The following is an 18,532-nucleotide window of genomic DNA, read 5'->3' as shown; positions in this document are numbered from 1 at the left end:
AAAGTTCCAAGACATCGGTCATTTCTTCAGGGTCATGAAGCGTATTTCAGTTTAAAAGTTTCGTGCTTTGCGAAGTTTGCGGACATTTTAGCATTTTATTATCAAGATTCTGGAAACGGGGTCAACCCCGGCGTAGAGGTTTGCATCCATATTTCTCACGCCAAAGTTCAAATCTCACCCCGGACAAGTCACGAATGACCGTTAAAGCGTTAAAGTGACTATAATAATTGTAATAATAAAGAAAAAGATGCTGGATGTAGGGGTAAGTCACTCAGCACATTGTGCTGAAATTAGATTCGGCACAGCTTGGGCACATCTATCGGAACAATCTCGTAGGCATTGGATTGTTGTAAATGAAATGGGAGCACTGTTGGACAACTTTTATTGAAATTGTTCACAACATAACGTGCTGTTTGACTGACTGAAGAACGATTTCAAATCAAAACATTCAAGGTGTCAAAAATACCGGGTTGCCGGGATGTATATTTTACAAAAAATCACAGCTTGCTCTATGACCGGCACAATCGACACATTCTGCGGCACACTGACAAAAAAGATGACCCAAGACTGCTGTGCGGAGTGACCTAACCCTTGTGCTGAATTATTTGAGTTTCGACGAATTCCAGACTCACACTTTTTTGTATTCTAATCCAGAAAGATTTGCAAGATTTCGCAATCATTTTTTTTTTAATTTTAAATTTAGATTTGTTTAAGACTCCAGTTGCAGTTCATTTGAAATTTATCGACTTCACACTAAAATGAAATTGATAGTTCAAGTATGCTAGCGGGTGGTCCCATTAGCGAAATTGCCCCACATTCCCCTACCAGAAATAAACTTCAAATTGAACTCATGTTGTTAGATAGCTAAGCAACGTCAATTCCATCCCTCATTCTCTCGTGAAGTAATTTCGCTGAATTAATTTAATTTTGTCCCCTCATTCAGACGGGGAACGGGCTTGACGGTGATAGATTAGATTGCAATTTCCTCGATTCCGCTCTCTGCCCCCCCCAATTGCCTCGTCATGTTGTGCGGTGACATACTGATTCATTTCATTGATGGACCTGGGCGGACAGGGTACAATAATACAAATTTGGCTTCGTCGGCAAAGTTTGGATCGTAGATTTTATTATGATTGATATGGGTTGCGTTCCCTCTTCCACGAGCCGCATTTTCTACGGATTCAGCAGCAAATTGCTGCCGAGAAAACCGAGCAACGAGTTAAATTGATCGAGGAATCCCGGCGGTTCCGAATCGCCCGGATCGGTGCTCTGAACGCAACGACTCTGGTACATCTGATCCAGCTTGGTTATGTCCTTATCGCTGAGCCCCTTCCGCTGTCCAAGCGTTACGTTCGGTTGCAGAGCCTCAATGGTTGGTTCTTTGTTCTTGGAAAAAGCCTTGCCGCTGTAGTGCATCACGCTTCCGTAGTCATACTCCACCCCGTAGCTGGTCACCACAGTATCGTTGTACTTGTCGAAGTTATGTTCGTGACCGGATTCGATGTTTTCCCAGAGGATTCTAACGAAGTCGTCCCTGTTGGAGGCACTCTGCTGGTGGAAGAATCCCAAAGCGTGCAGCAATTCGTGGACTACCACTCCGTGCTTAACGCAACCCGGTGATTGGAGGTTCACGGTCTGTCCTTCGGATTGCATTCCAACGCTGGACCAACAACCGCTGCTATTCGAACGGAAGACCACCCAGTTCAAATCACTCTTGTGGTACGGCCGGAACTTGATACAGGTTTTCTTGTGGTACTCCTTGATGGCCTTCAGAATTACCAGTTCCTGTTCATCAGCTGAAATAATATAGAGTTTATCTACGTCTCAAGATCTACGACAGATACTTACTGAAGTCATCATCCTCAATATAGTACGGCACGGTTCCGTTAGGCCATCGCATGGTTTCGTTCAGTATCCCGTTCCTAGCCTGGTGCGAATCCAGCAGCATATCTCCTTCGTACAGTCCACTGAGTTCCCAGGGATTCACCTCGCCATCATCCGCTAGTTCTTCGATTTGGGTAGCTATTCGGGATCGATCGTTTTCGCTGTGTGGTTGACCGTTGCCATGCTTGGGATTTGGTGGTCGATCCGTCTGAAGATAGCAACTGCCGAGACCGATAATCGAGACTACCCCAATCAACCGCCAAAGTGTGGCAGTCATTCTGAACTGCTGGCTGAAGGTGGAAGTATACTATATTGCGGTAACTCGTTACGGAACATGCTTATAAAGCAGCAGCTCATCGATGCAGTTTTCGCCAAGGTAGACTAACGCTGCAGGGTGCATTACCGCCTACCAGTTGAAGGAAGCTTTGCTGTGTTATCAATAACAAGCGCTCAAGAATGCGAGCGATGCCCCGCTGTTGTCTCCCGTAGTAAAGTGAATGGAATGGTAACACACTTTTTAACGTTTGCTGATTTCCGATTGCGAGAAAAAAAAGTGTAATTAACCGCGCATGGCATTGCATATCAATGAGCAAGGTGGGGCTCGCTGACCGTTGCGAGGGGTGAAGTTGTGACTTTCTAGGAATTCACATAAGATTCTCTTGGAATTCTTAATGATTCGTCAAATTCATATTTTTGATTAAAATTGGCTTTGGAATTTTGTTGCAATTCACCTCAGACGTGGCTCTAAATTCTGCGCAGAACTATTTTGGAGCTTTCCTGTAAATTCTTATGAAAATTTTTGAAGTCGCCTCAGGATTCTTACGGAAATTTATCGGAATTAGCGTCAGATTTCCTTTGGAACCCTTTACACACAGAAAAAATTCTGAATTTCAACTATCGCGTAAAATCCTCCTTCGTTTAATGTTGAGCTATACTTGGCATAATCAGCGAAATCATTTACAAGGTTGCATACAATATTGCTAATTTATGTGGCATTGCGCTTAAATTTACACGAAATATCGCGTAAATTTATGCCAAATCTATCGTTAATTTTATGTGCGCTATATCTCGCAGAAATTTACATGAATTTTTCGAACGGTGCAGAAGTCACTTCAAATTCTCTCGGAAATTTGTTCAGAACGATCCTCATTATTCGATTATCTTTGCATTATTTTCAAAATTTACTTGAAACTCTCCTCCGAATTTGCTCCGATTAGTTTAAATACTTCTCAAATTTCCCCTTTGAGTCCATCTCGGATTTCCTTTTGAACAACAGCTGCATACCCCTCAATTGGTATTCATTTAAATTAGCTTATTGCTTAACGGGGATTAAGAGAGACCATCAGGGCACCCGATTGAAGCGATTTGGACAGGGAGAGTGGGACTGCCAACTTACTATCGTTAACATTTCGTGGATTGAGGGCGAGCTCTTCGTTACCACTCATTAGGACATCCTCTCGCACGATAGCTCGTTTTACCGCTTCTAGAAAAATAGGTCTTTGTTCAAAACGGAAACCTTCTATCTTTCTAGTCCATCTGAGAGCAAACAATTATAAATGGATGTCACACTAGCGCTGGTTGGTGAGTGAATTTTGCGCTGAATTCTTTAACATAAAATAGATCTTGTTCATCTGAACAACTTTGCCCAGGAAAATAACTTTCTATCAAGTCAAGATGTTGCCCCGTAACGTGGGTAGATCACCTTTTTGTGGTACGTTACGGGATGTAAGATCTATCACCGATTCCAAGTCTTGACTACTTCAAACTAGGGGAACAGGATTTTTCAGTAATCAAAGGAACACATGAATGTCACACTAGCGCTTCCTGATGAGTGAATTATGAGCTGAACTCTTCACCATAATCTAGGTCTTGTTCTTCTGAACAACTTTGTCGAAGACGCGAGTCTTCTATCTAGTCACACTAGCGCCACCTGGTGAGTGAATTCTGAACTAAACTCTTTACCATAAAATAGGTCTTATCCATCTGAACAATTTTGCCGAAGACGGAATCCTTCTATCTAGTCAAAATGTTAACTTAGGGCAAACAATTCATAATGAATGTCACACTAGCGCCACCTGGTGAGTGAATTCTGAGCTAAACTCTTTACCTTTATGATAGGTTTTGTCCATCTGAAACACTTTTCTCAAAAAGGGAACCATCCATATGAGCATGATCTTTAAATAGCGTTATATAATATGTATTGAAGATGGCGCAACTTCATCATTTTATCTTTTTAGTGCCATCTAGTGAGTAAATTCTGTATTGAAGACCTTGTATTCTTGAATATCTTTGCAAAAGGAAGCAGCATCCTATATGGTTGGGATCAGTCTTGTAAGCGGTCACGGTAGTCGACACATTTTCTGTGATAATTGACTGCCTTTGCCTCCGACACTTGCAAAACAAGCTATCATAGTACAGTACCAAACTAAAATGTCGTATGACAGGCTCTGTCATACGACACCCTCGCCGAAGACCGTCACGAATGTAAGTATTTTAGTTTTTCTCATAATAAGAGCTGCTGATGGTGTGCTTGTGTGAATTCTGAAAATAGCAAGCAATGATGTCCTAGTAATAATATTTCTGATCAGAAATGGTTTGATTTACACCAAATTGAGGAATTACAACGATACCACACATGTCATATGATAGCTATTTTGATCATTTTCTTTTAGCTCGAATGTTATTCTACCGCTCGTGTTGTGTGAGAGAGACGACGGTAGAGCATGAGTATTCGAATACAAACAGACTGTCGTGCACGACAACGGAGCGAGTGTAGTAAAAAACGTCAACTGTTTCAACCCCTGGTTGGGATCACGTGATTTAAACATCTCTAACATCAAAATATGTCACAATGACCCCTCCCCCCGAGAGATCCGCCCCTCCAAAGAAAAGTCTGTTAATGTGAACTGAAATTTCACTAAATTTATTCTGCAAATCATTTGTAATTTCAGATATCCATTGAAATTTCGTTAAGATACGGCAATTTCCATTTGGGGTCAAATTTACCCCAGGGAACAGACAACGTAAGCATTTCAATACAATTTTTCCAATCAATATGTTGTTAAGTTTTTTGGAGCAGTTTTCATCTAACACTACAGTACTCTGGTGGACGCACCTAGTCACGAAAGAATTAAAAAAATCCATCGACAAATCAAAAAGCTACAGCCTTTCAAAATGGCCTGGGGTTAAATTGACCAAAGGCAAAGGGTTAAATTTGTACCAAATTCTTTAAATTAAAATAAATGTCTTAAGCTAATAAATAAGGGTGTCGATTGCCCGAAAAAAACCTGGAAAATCAGGTTATTATTATTTATGTCCTAGAAACTCGGGAAATTTTCTTTAAATTCATTGAAATATTTCTCAATGCTTATTCCTAACCGCATTACAAACTATAATTATATCACCGATAATGTAGTTTTATCCACCGCGCGTCACTGTAAAATGACTGATTTTTCTCCACTTCCCTCTATTTTATTGCATTTTTCATAGATATCTTAGTTCGGAGTATGGATGAATCCTGAATAGAATTCTGAATGAAACCTGAATAGGATTCTGGATGAATTCTGAATAGGCTTCTAAGGCTTGTACTCGAAAAATAATGAATCATTTTTATCCGTGGGTATACACTGATGAAAATCTGAGTATAACTAGTTTGGAGTGAATTGTTTACATGTAAATTTCATAACAATCGGTTCAGTGGTTATTGAGATGTCATCGAAACAAGAAGAAAATCGCCGGAGAATTTTGCGCGCCGTCATGGAAAATCCGACTGCGACCAAGAGATGGATCGGAAGACAACTGGGAATTACCCATCGCACTGTGTCTCGGGTGGTCAAATCGTTTAAGGAGTCCCAGACGACCGAGCGGCGGGCTGGAAGTGGAAGAAAATCGAAGACAGCTGACCCTGTGAAGGCCCGGAAGGTGTTGGATTATTTCAAGCGTAGTCCGAAGCTTTCGATTCGCGACGCGGCTCTGAAGGCAAAGTGTTCCGCCTGGTTCGTTCAGCAAACCATGAAACGAGCTGGGCTTCGTGTATTCAAGGTCCGGAAGGCACCGAACCGGCGTGATCAACAAAACACGGCGGCCAAATCCCGCGCAAGGAAGCTGTATCGAGAGTGGTTAACGAGACCGATGTGTGTGGTTATGGATGACGAAACCTACATCAAGGCAGACGCAAAGCAGATACCGGGGATGGAGTTCTACGTTGCCAAATCACGGTTTTATGTTCCGGAAGACATAAGGAAGAAGAAAGTGGACAAATTCGCCAAAAAATACTTGCTCTGGTGGCCTGCCTATATGCCAATGCGGTAAACTGAATGAACCGTACATCACAATGGGTACCATCAACAGCGAAATTTACCGCACCGAGTGCCTCAAGAAGCGTCTGTTACCCTTCCTGCGGTCCCACGGAGGCGAGACATTATTTTGGCCGGACCTGGCATCATGCCATTACGCGCGATCGACGTTGGATTGGTACAGAGACAATAACGTTGTTTTTGTACCCCCCAAATTCACCAGAGATTCGTCTGGTGGAAAGATTTTGGGCCATAATGAAGGCCAAAGTTCGTCCAAGGTGCTTAAGAACGAGCTGGAGTTGAAGAAAGAATGGATGAAAGTGACCAAAAAGGTCGGCTCCACCATTGCACAAAATGTAATTAGGGGTCTTAAGGGAAAGGTGCGGGCTTTCAGCGATGGAAAGGAAATTGAATAAAGCAATTATGCCGAAACATAATCCATATGTATTAGTTCATTCCCTGAAAGTTTCAAGAAAATCCGACTTAAAATAATTTTTTGGCGATCACTTTTGTCTGGTGCATTTTTTTTCGAGTACAGGCCTTAGATGAATCCTGGATAGGATTTTGGATGAATCCTGAATAGGATTCTGGATGAATCCTGAATAGGATTCTGGATGAATCCTGAATAGGATTCTGGAAGAAACCCTGTATAGAATTCTAGATGAACCCTGCATAGGATTCTGAAGCACCCTGAATAGGGTAAATCGGTGTTAAAATAAGAACTGGTAAGAGTTAAATCAGATGCTTCTTGCATTTTAGAACTGAGGCCTCAGTCTAGTCTCGGGATTTTCCAGGTTAAACATTTCTAGACTTCCCTGGACGTAGAAGTATTATTGCACTTGCCACACAATTATACTACTGCAACAATCGAAAGCTCTCAATTAATAATCGATCTTGTTTTCCGTGCTGAGCACCAATGCTACCAACGCCAGGGAGGCAGTACCCACACCTGGACACTACATATCGACCCATCAATTCATGAGCCGGGGACCAACGGCTTTCCTTCCCATCCGAAGGAAAGCGTGATCAGAGATGTTATGCCTCAGAACATCCCAGTGGCGCCGACTGGGATTGAACCCAGGCCTGCTGGGGTGAGAGGTAATCACGCTTACCACTACACCACCGGCGTCGCTACAATTAATGATTGTGGAAGTGCATTTGGAGCACTAAGTTGAAAGCACGCAATAAGCTAATATGCGATAAGCAATAATCTTGAAATGAGAAAAAGAAGAAGAATCCTGAATTAGAAATTGGGAGTTCTGGAAGAATCCTGAATAGGGTTTTAAAAAATCGGTGTTAAAATAAAAACTGAAAAGGGTTAAATAAGATACTTCTTACATTTTAGAATTGTACTTGTTCTCCAATGCAGTTCAATTTTCACCAAACCAATATCGCACCACCGAACGGCTCATATTTTACCAGTATCAGGCCCACGTGAGGCGTTCTTTACATATTCCTCATACCAACCGAGCACTCGAACGCAGTGAGTTAATTTATTCAATTCTCCAAAAAGAACAAGGTCGTAGCAAGTTGACACCGAAGGAACATACGACCACCCATTGTTTTGTGGCTATGTGCTACTACAATCTAGTCTAGAATATGTTACCCTATCAGTCGAGGTCGCGAGTTCTACCGAACTTACGTAAATTAATCGTTTCGAAATTAATAACTCCCTACCAGTCACCATTTCCACCAACTGCTCGCCGGGTACAAAGATAGTTAAGTACAATTTTATTAACTACGCGGAGGCTAACTGCACTCTCTGTGCCGGATAGCACAAAAGGAACAAGATTAATGGCCTCCAATTAAGCTCAAATTAGGGCTACAAATCCATTCCGGGAGCTTATAGATCTCAATAAATTTCGGTTCACCGGTCCGCGATAGGAATGTCAGCGATTTCGCCCGGCTCAATCCCCATCATCATCATCAACTTAATCTAGGAATGAAAAAAAAACCCTCAAATTGATCTATCGCCCCACAATTTTCTGTTTATCTCACAGCCTAATTAATTCACTTCCATCCATGCTGCTATTTATCACATGATCTAATGCTGTTCCCCCTTCTGGTTATTTCTTTTTCTAGATTCGAACCGATTGATGAGCCACACCCTAGTTGAACTCGAAAACACGAACTGAAACGGACGGACGGTCGATCGAACGAAACGAAACTCGAAGATTTCGCGCGCGCGGGTCCGCTGGATTGGTGATCCGTTGGGTCGATTCCTGCAAAGCAGCAGAAGAGCTGACGCAGCTGCCAGGAGGAAAATTGTTGATTTGTTGAAATAATTGTTTAGATTTAAGGAAGCCAACCGTAGAATGTGCGGGGAAATATTGTGTGAAATTAGTCAATGAGTATAGTAGGGTACTCTGTGATCGTGTGTTGTATGTTTTAACCAGGCTTCACACCAGATGAAGATCGATTTACGAGTTTGCGAGAGTTAGGTTTTTTTTCTTGCGTTCTGTTATTGCGCGAGTGAATCGACGAGAGTGGGTGGCGTGTGGTGCAATCGAAAGGAAGGCAATGAAGGGCATCAGTGGAATAGAAAAAGCAGAAGCAGCAGCAGTGGCAGTCGGCAGAGTGTAATGCAAAGAAGCCCCGAAGCTCATCGAGAGTAAGAAGTCGAGTGAAAAGCATGTAGGCCAGATGTGATTAGCCGGTCGGTCGCGAGTTAATATAACCATAGTGGCGTTGTCGATGTCCGTTTGTTGATTTACTTTGGGTTTCTGTTATCTGTTTTAGTCATTTTCTTCAGTGAATGTTCGTATGTGTGTAAGCGTGCGTTTTAAAAGAGTCTCTTTGTTGTGAAAACGCGGGAGGAAAAACAACCCAAAGAAAAAAAGCAACCACTCACAACAGAACAGTGCATCGGGTTGTGTGTCAGTGCCAAAATTGTGAACGTAACAGAAAATAGCATCACATTCGCATAACGAGAAAATATTTACGCATCGATAATCATGTCGCTCGATTCGATGGGACCGTCGTCGGCCGTTGGCGGTGGCAGTTCCGGCGCCGTGGGAACACTGTCCGGCACCAGGATGATCCACTCACTTAGCACACCGTCCGGGGTGGACGGTAGCATTTCGGCGTCGCACACGCGCGGCGGTAAGAAGCTGGCCGTTCGGATCCAGATGCTCGACGACACGGTCACCATGTTTCAAGTTCAGGTGAGTGTTTTGCGCCTTGTTGGAAGTTGGCATAGAGTTTTCTAATTTGCCACAGAAATGTCAGTGGCTATTGGTGCTCGAAAGCAAGAATTTGCGTAGCTTGACAGTTTGAAGCTTTCACAATTATTTATGCGAAAATCGAATGTCCCAAATTTACAATTAGGGAAACAGGAATAAAATACCATTATTTTGCCCAGAAAATAATTCTGTCTAGGGTGGAGCGCTTCTTCTTCGTAATCGCCTATTTTCGTTCTATGGATCAGAAAAGATCAATAATATCAATGAATTCACCGTGCACAAATCAATAATAGGGTTGTTCCGATGCGTTAGTTCATTAGCTACAACATAAATTTTGCTAGAGCGCATTGTATGAATATTTACGCTCATTGTTCTCAAAACAAAAGAAGCGCTCCTAGTGAATTCCCTTTTTCTATGTTTATCCGTAGGACGAAGAAAATCTAATGGCGTTTCAATGCGTTAGGACGGAATTGAAACTCGTAGAACGAATTTAGAATCAAGAAGCAGTATTAGATTTCAAACAATATCTCAACAATTTGTGACTCTTTATCAAGTATGGACGTGCGTATGGAAAGGTGAATAAATTTAGAAGTCATCTTTGACGGAAATATTCAATTTTTGGTTTAAACTGGTTCAGAAAAGAGAGGTAAAGCGCGGGTTGTGCTTAGTAGGACGGAAATCAGATCAAAAACCCTATAAGCTTGCAGAAGCATCAATGTAATCCTATGCTTGGAGAACAATTATACAATATTGTACAATAAGCTACGATGAAAACTTTGAATTTTCTGGCAATTATTTCTACCCAAGGGGCAAGATGGACAGTCCTATAAGGTAACAACAATTGTAGCCATACGTAGTATTTCTATAGAAATTTAGGTAAGCCTTGTTTAATCCAGATTGGTAGAGTTAATATTGCTCATGAAGTTTATATAAAGATTGTCTAATTTTTATGTATTTTGAAAAAAACTAACTGTACCAATTTGGATTGTACAATAGTTCCGGAGCAAATTGTGATTAGGGCGAAACTAGCAACATGTAAACAAACGGAGATTTTACTGCAATCAGACGGAGCAGGCAAAGATCTACTATTCTGATGAATGTGGGCGTCTTAGTGGAATACCTGTATAAAGAGAGAGAGAGATAGAAGGATTAGTAATTTCCATTTAATTCCACTACCTTATTTGCTTAACCTTGACAGATACGCGTATTTCGTCTAAAATGTGCAGACATCTTCAGTGTCTTGTACTAAGTATTAGTACAAGACACTGAAGAAGTCTGCACATTGTAGACGAAATACGCGTATCTGTCAAGGATAAGCAAATAAGGTAGTGGAATTAAATGGAAATTACTAATCCTTCTCTCTCTCTCTCTCTCTTAAAGATCTACTAACAAATCCCCACAAACATTTTTTTTTTAAATGTTCCACTATCGAAAAATCCGTGCAAAGCCAAAGGCGAAACAAAATTTATTTCTAAACAAGCTTAAAAATGGATTACGCTCTTTCCTTTGTTAACGATAGTACATTTGAAACATTTCAATGAACGGGCCAAATCAATGTTGTTTATTATCAACAAAAGCGAAAATAGTAACAAGTTCATCTTTCGCTGAAACGTAAACACGGCGAAAAGTGAAGGGTGATACTTTTAAGGAAATCAAAACAAGGCGCATAGTATTGGGCGAATTGTTGTTGTCATACATGTTCGGGGCGATTTAATGAGGGCGTATTCTTATCATTCCGCATTTACGGGCGAAATTATAAAAATGTCGAGTTTCATGAGAAAATTAATAAAAAAAGGGGATTTTACACTCAACACAAATAAAAATTGATCAATTTCACGATCATAAATTTAATTCCTTTGGAAAAAATATTGCTTGACCTTCAATTAAAAATTAAATTAATATGTCCAAACTTGCTCTGTTTTTCGCCAGTTTCGCCCTGATTTGTTCCGGAGTTATCTTATTTATGACAGAAAGACTATTTATGGCTAAAATTATTATTGCCACATAAGACTAATCAGCTTGCCCCTTGAGTAGAAATAATCGCCCAAACTGCAAATACGCCATTTTGGAGATTCAAAATGGCTAAATTTGAACTGAAATGCGAATGACTAACCATGAGTAACCACCATGACAGTCCTGATTTAAATTCAATCAAATTGATCATGAGCCAAAAAAAGGTGCTCATGGACAGTGTCTGATTTATGTTATGTGGATGTTATCTCCATATTCTCTATATTATCATGCTTTCGAATTTTGAATTTCAGGTGCGCGATCGTATTTTCCTCCACAATATTTTGAAATGATTAATTTAAATTTAACTGATAAAATTAAATCTGTTTTAAAAAAATCTGTGATTTCTATACGGGGGTACACTTTGTTAAAACCGCAAATGGAACATGTAACAAAAATATGAAAGATTTTGAACGTTAATAACTCAGCTGTCCCTAGACCAATTTCAATAATTTTATCACCAATCGATCAGATATATTTCTATGCATCTGTTAAATTGGAGACTTTTTATCATTTTTTTTTCAAAATTTTACTATTGAAAATTGCACGAATATGAAACTGTTGCTATGATAATTAAAATTTTCACCGATTGCCTTCGAAAAGCGATTTCCCAAACACAGATTTCCAGTGGCGTCGCCTTAACCTCAATCTACCTGTGCACCAACTCTCAAAACATACACAATTATCAAAATATTGCTTCCAATGGATAGATTTCGAGTAAACTAGAAGATTAAGAGTATTTTTCAACCGAATATGGCAATAAATCTGGTTTTGAAAGTTGGTGCACAGGTAAAAAGTGAGGTTACGCGACGCCACTGCAGATTTCAAAGTTGAATTTCATCCGGTCTCACCAAACTATGTATTCAATCACCGCGAAGTGAGTGGTGGTGTTCTCCAATACACAACGAAAGGCTCCCCGCAAGCAGCGAGCTGCAGCCGACATGAGCATCCATAGAAGGAGGAAGAAACCGCACCGCTATTGATCGGAATCAGTAGTTCTTTGTGAGTTGCTGTGGGCCATCTATGTCAAGTGCGTCATACTAAAGAGTATAAACAGAGAGAACCCCGCTCAACTCCGATCTAGTTTAAAATAATTTTTCATTAAAGTCACGATTTAGAATCCACGACTACAACTCCACGACTCCGACTCCGAATCTAACTTTGCATCAACATAAATTTAGTGAAGAATAAAAAAAAATGCGATATTGAAGGCAGGGCCAGTTGGCCACTAGGACCAAAAACTGGCACACTTACCCAAAAAGCAAAAACAGTCACCGTAAGGCCACCGAGCCCCTCATATCACAATAAATCAAGCTGAACATTGCATTAGGTCCTAGGTAACATGGATCGATTCTCTTCGTCGACTTTCTCTTTCGTTAAAATCTTGAGCACATAACTGTTTCTTTTGTCGTATTAGATGCTAGATAAAAACTTCTTCTATCGATCTGTGCGGAGAAAAAACCTGGGAATGTCTTTAAGTGGCCGTGGGGATACAAAGAGAAAGTCCACGAATAGAATGTTTCAATGTTATTTAGGACCTAATGCAATGTTCAGCTTGAATTAACTACGACCGCTACAAACACCTTGATTGTGTGTTGTGTCACGCTAAATGAAACAGAAGCAGAGATGCCAGATTTGAAGACATGTCTTCATTTTGAAGCCATCCCGTAGATACTTTGAAGACATTTCCCTTTTTGAGAAGATGTTTGAAGATATGTTGAAATTTATGATGACTATATTCTACAGAAATGAAGATTTTTGGTTTAAAGCTCTTTCTTTAAATGTTGAGTAATACTTGAATCTACAGGACCAGTGTTTTCTACCCGGACATCCCGGGAAATTTACCAAAAATCACGTTTCCCGATTCTCGATTCCCGAGAATCTGTTCCAATATCCCGGGAAACAATCTTTAAGGATTTTGGGATGAAAGTTACAAGAAATTTGATGATGATGGTCCCACCTTTTACCCCTACAAAGGTTTGAGCTGGACGATTTATCTTTATGATAATTAAATATGTCAATTTAACCAGGTTTGCAAACAAAATTGAACTGGTTACAGTTACAGCTTTAAATTCCCTCTAGACTTTACAATTGCTTCACAGCGATATAAATGTGAAAAAACTCAGGCCTCCACCTCTTAGTTCGCCTTTTTGTCCACCTAAAATATTCATAAGTATTACAAGCAATCAAGAGTTAATGAACATTCAGCAAAGCATCCTATTACACTAGCAACCCCGCAATCTGATGCTATCATAATTTTCAGCAATGTCAGGAATGCTCACGAGCCCCCGACATTTGCCAGAAAACTTACTACTAACTCAAGGTATCTTCCAAATAAGCTTCAAAATTGATTTTTTTTATCAAATGTTAAATTCAGTCCTCCCCTGTCCAAGGATGAGGGGCTTGATAATGATTTGTCAAGTGTCGCTATGATTTTTTTTTTGCAATTTGATAAAATTGAAGTTTTTCTCCAGTTCATTGATTTGAAAGGTTCATGCGAGTTAATTTCACGGAGCCGTAAATTGTAGTTTTATCATAATTTTAATATTAGCATAAAATAAAATAGTAATTTTAATTTCGCTTTTGTAATGATAAGGTAAATAGTTTGCTTTGAGTGTAAAGTTAATTTATAAGAAAGTTCTAACAGTTTTTTTTTTTGCACTTCGAAACTTGACGGGTCATACCTCTAACATAGTAGCAGTGACAGTGTCGCATGTCCTAACAACAACTGCCTGCGACTAGTGTTCGAGGGGCCGACAGGGCTGAATACGGGTCAATACTAACAAAACTCTAACACTAACATGACCCCGAAACTAACGTTCATCCATTGCACTAATAGTTATAATGTATTTGTACTTTCCTAATACCCCATCTATCACAGACAAACAGACATAACACTCGGTTGGACAGGTTGTTCATCGAATACGCATTTGACGGTCAATTCGGGTGTTTTTGGTTGGTGGTGCCGCCATCTGTGGCGCGCACGGTCGGTTCCCTTGCGTTTGACGTCTGCACACTAGCGCCATCTTTTCAGCGTACTATCCATCACATGATACTCAACAGATGGCGGTAGTGTTTGTCTGTGCATCTATGTTTCTTTTTCGTTGTGTGTGTGTGTGTGTGTGTGTGTGTGTGTGTGTGTGTGTGTGTGTGTGTGTGTGTGTGTGTGTGTGTGTGTGTGTGTGTGTGTGTGTGTGTGTGTGTGTGTGTGTGTGGGGGGGGGGAGGGGTGGTAATGTAACCAATACTAATACCTTTCTTTCTGTTCTTTTATTCGTTTTCTATATCCCTTCATCATCACCCCATATCCCATCATTTTGACGAGAGATGACTTACTTGCATGGTGCATGCCCAAGTCGTACTACAGGATAATATGCTGAGCGTGGTTCTATCACAGATCGATAGAACTGAGGAATAATGAGGTAAATTCTACACAGTATTTTAAAGGAACCAACTCTAAGCAGGTAATAATAGCAATTAATAATCAAACAAGCATAAAAAGGTAAGAATGAATTTATTTATTTTAAATACAGTAATGACCCGATTTTGTCAGCCCCTCCGCGCTTCAGATTTTTTTTTTCATTAATTTCACATAATCATAAATCTAAATTTTTCTCATTCGTCATTCGTTAAGAGGTATATTTAAAGTATACTTTGGTGCAATAGGTTCAAGAAGATTACTGAAAAAGGGCATGGGTTTTGTAGAACATTGAAAAAAAAACATTTTCATAAAAGAGGGTTGACAAAATCGGGACATTTTTGTATTCCATTTACATTTACATGATTTATCACATATTTCCGGAGAGCTTCAAGGTTGGAGCGTAGTTGCTTTTGTAGATGGGCACGTCATTTGTCGGTTTCTCGCGTATTGGGGCTCAGTCTGGAAAAACTAATAACACAAACAGGGAGAAGAATAGTTCCTCTATGATTTGTTATAGTTTGTTTGCAGGATTGTTCTTTTGTTCGCGGGAGGCCGACGATTGGCGTGTTTGTTTGCAGGGGCGATTGCGCCCAGATCTCGGGGTTCTCCGGATTTATGGTCGTAATCTAAGACACACAGTTGATCACAATACGAGCCTAAAAGCTGCAGTGACCTAGTGAGCACCATAGCTCGAGTCGTCTGAAAGTATTGTGTATCGCATGGAGAGCCCAACCGAGATTCTAGCCTATTAAGACTGCAGTTGGTCAACCCTCAAAAAAAAAAAAAAAAATGTTAAATTCAGTCCTCTATATCCGTAATACGCGTGCGAAGCTCAAACCTTTGTAGACTACTATTTTTTAATAAATATACAACTATTAAATCAAATATAAAAAATCCATCATAGAATTCCATACTTCTTGGCAATTTTCTTGATGACATTGTCAATGTGAGAGTTGAACTTAAGTCATCAATAATCACGCCAAGATATTTAATCTCCCGAACGCGATCAATAGTCTCATGATCAATCGTTCTCCTTTAATCGATTATGCGAAATAACCATAAATTTAATTTGACTTGTATTCAATTTCAACTGCTTATGCTTCAACCATCTACTAAGAGAACGCAAATCTTCATTCAAGTGTAAAACGGCATCATCTAAATCCTTAGCTGCAATTAATAACACAGTATCATCTGCAAAAAGAAAATGTCGCAAAATCGTAAAACACGTCGCAAGTCATTAATATACATAATAAATAACAGGGGCCCTAATACACTTCCCTGGGGCACTCCAAGGTTATTCCCCACGGGACTGGAAACAAAATCATTGAAAAGTTCTGACAGACAAATAGCTTTCAAACCATTTATATGCAGTACTCGTAATTCCAAAGCGCTTGATTGATCTTAACAATAAGGGCCTAGAAATTGTTTCAAAAGCGCGTTTAAGATCCAATAAAACAGCAACAATCGTATCTTTACACTCCAAGTTATTTTTCCACTTCGCTAATACCAAATTCAAGGCGGTTTCACAAGAATGACCTTCCCGATATCCCGATTGTTCTGGTATCAACAAACTATTACTATTTAACAATTTCCCAAAGAAGTCAAAAGAAATGTTTAAAGAGATTGTGTAGAAATTTTCAATGGAATCTGAAAATCTTCTGAAGAAATCGGAGCATGTTCAAAGACAAGTCGGGAAATTTTCCGAGGAAGAACGTAATTTCTGGGGAAGGCCAGAAAATACTACGGGGAAATCAGAAGACATTTCCATGCGAAACCATAATATTTAAGTATTTAAGTAAAAGAAGTCTGAAGAATCTGCGATTGAACAGAAACTTCCAACGATAGTTTTTTGAAACTTGCGTAAGAAGTTGAATGAATCTTCCAGCGGAAGTCAAAAGAAGCTATCGTTATTTTTTTCCTCTGTTCTAATTGAAAGGTCCCGCTATTTATGCCCTTCGGAGTGCTGGAACGCCCTCCAAAGGCGCCCCCCTTGTCAGTCAAAATTGGATTCCTTAGCAACAAAAATAAGCAATGACACCGATAATGACCATGCATCAGAACCTTAGTCTTAACCACTTTAAACTAGGGAACAACGAATAGAATATTAGGAATCACATAGGTGAAGACTAACTTTTTTCCTTGTTTCAAGATCATCCTCGGTCCAGGCAACCCGAGGACTTATCACTATCAACAAGGCATAAAAAGTAACAAGGGCTAAGAGGTGTTCCTTTGATTACATGAAAAACCTGTTCCCCTAGTTTGAAGTAGTCAAGACTAGGAATCGGTGGTAGATCTTACATCCCGTAACGTACCACGAAAAGGTGATCTACCCACGTTATAGGGCAAGCTATCGTGATAGCTAGACATACTTTTGGAAGTCGCTTCCTATGAAAACAGATACAAAACTGCGAGGCAAGTTGGAAGAGACTTCTGAGAGAATTCTAAAATATCTTCTGGTTCAAAAGAAACTCCCGAGCAGGGTTGCGACCTATCACAATCACGATCGTCAAACAGTTGATGGTAGTAACGCTTTGCTATCCTGAAAGTTGACCCAAGAAGTAAAAAGCAACTGGTGAATGTCGTTTTCGGTTGTGAATGTGATGCATCCCCGATCTGGTCATTCCGACAATCACGACAGTCATCTGTGCTCGTTTTGAAGCAGTTGTTGCTTTGCTTGCTTATGTGAGTGTGTTAGTGAGTGAGCCCAACAGCTTCCGTTTGATGGTGCCTGCTTTGATTGTAACTCACACAGTCGCGCCTGTCGAGACGGTCGAGACGAACTTGGAATGCGTAGGCATTGTTTTCCTTTTCTTATGTCGTTTCGCTTCTTCTCATGATCGTACTGCAAAAGTCAGTACCGTTTTCGTTGTGCTTTTCATCATCAGCTTGCTTTTGCTTGTGAGCAGCGACCATTACTGGTGATTGTTTTTTTTTTTTTTTTTAGCTCTTTATTTGTTCCAAATTCAAAATAAATTACATTTCATTTTTAACCTAGGTGCTCCAGTTACTACAGTAACTTACCAGCCTTAATTGTTATGATATATATCTAAGTGTTTTTACATTGTTCCTGTAGTGCAACAACTAGACCATATTGGCACAGCGTAAAGCATGGCCGGTCTAAAAACTTGTTTAAATATTAGAAGTTTATTCGTCAGGCAAAGTTTGGATTTTCTGTTTATAAGAGGATACAAACATAACTTTCATATTTTGAAAGTTTTTAGTTATAGACCTTACTTCGTCCAAATCAGTCCCCCACGAATCATCAAAAATATTTTCCCGAGAGAAAATATTCAGAAAATCCCGAGCAACCTGATTCTCAATAGGACTAGTAAGACCCAAACTGAAATTATGGGAACTCTCGAATTGCTTAGCAAGTTTCTGAGCTTTTTCCAAATTTGTGATCAAAATTTTACCACCTTCTTTAAGCGCTGGAATTGGCTTTTGAGGTTTTTCAAAAATTTCGTGAGTTTCCAAAAGGGTTTGGAACTCGGGTCTAATTTAGAAACATTATTTTCAAAAGTTTTGTTCCTCAGGACAGAGAATCGCTTTTTAATTTGTTCCCGCCAGATAACTTTGATGGCAGGATCGCGTGTTCTTTGATATTGTCTCCTACGGACATTTTTAAGACGGATCAAGAGCTGAAGATCGTCGTCTATTATAATTGAATCGAATTTAACCTCGCATTTTGGTACTGAGGCAGCTCTTGCTTCAACTATAGAAGTAGTCAGAGATTCAAGAGCA

At 40.0% G+C, this 18,532-nt stretch overlaps 2 protein-coding genes across 4 annotated transcripts in view; one reads left to right on the top strand and one right to left on the bottom strand.

The window, feature by feature from the left end:
• Positions 1–18,532, top strand: part of Cdep (Chondrocyte-derived ezrin-like domain containing protein) — a 221,103-nt gene that overhangs the window by 57,237 nt on the left and 145,334 nt on the right. For all 3 annotated transcript variants that reach the window (XM_065235512.1, XM_065235511.1, XM_065235510.1), the window contains exon 2: positions 8,262–9,343. In XM_065235512.1, the coding sequence (XP_065091584.1) occupies positions 9,134–9,343 (210 nt within the window). In that variant the 5' untranslated portion in view covers positions 8,262–9,133. The remainder of the gene's footprint in view (positions 1–8,261; positions 9,344–18,532) is intronic.
• Positions 1,151–2,196, bottom strand: LOC135712594 (low choriolytic enzyme-like). Its single transcript, XM_065235548.1, has 2 exons — positions 1,849–2,196; positions 1,151–1,796 (listed from the first exon to the last, which is right to left on the bottom strand). Exons 1-2 carry the CDS (start codon positions 2,159–2,161, stop codon positions 1,174–1,176), a joined length of 936 nt encoding a protein of 311 aa, XP_065091620.1. The 5' UTR covers positions 2,162–2,196; the 3' UTR covers positions 1,151–1,173.

The sequence above is a fragment of the Ochlerotatus camptorhynchus genome, unplaced genomic scaffold (genome assembly GCF_037179485.1).
Source record: "Ochlerotatus camptorhynchus isolate MF236.1 unplaced genomic scaffold, CSIRO-AGI_Acam_v1.1 ptg000493l, whole genome shotgun sequence".
Lineage (NCBI taxonomy): Eukaryota > Metazoa > Arthropoda > Insecta > Diptera > Culicidae > Ochlerotatus > Ochlerotatus camptorhynchus.
This window is presented reverse-complemented; position numbering and strand designations above follow the sequence as displayed.

Excerpts from the sequence above, each read along its gene's own strand:
- LOC135712594 (XM_065235548.1), bottom strand. The coding sequence starts at position 2,161 with ATGACTGCCACACTTTGGCGGTTGATTGGGGTAGTCTCGATTATCGGT. Across the intron at positions 1,797-1,848 it reads TATTGAGGATGATGACTTCA|CTGATGAACAGGAACTGGTA; the intron begins GTAAGTATCTGT and ends ATATTATTTCAG.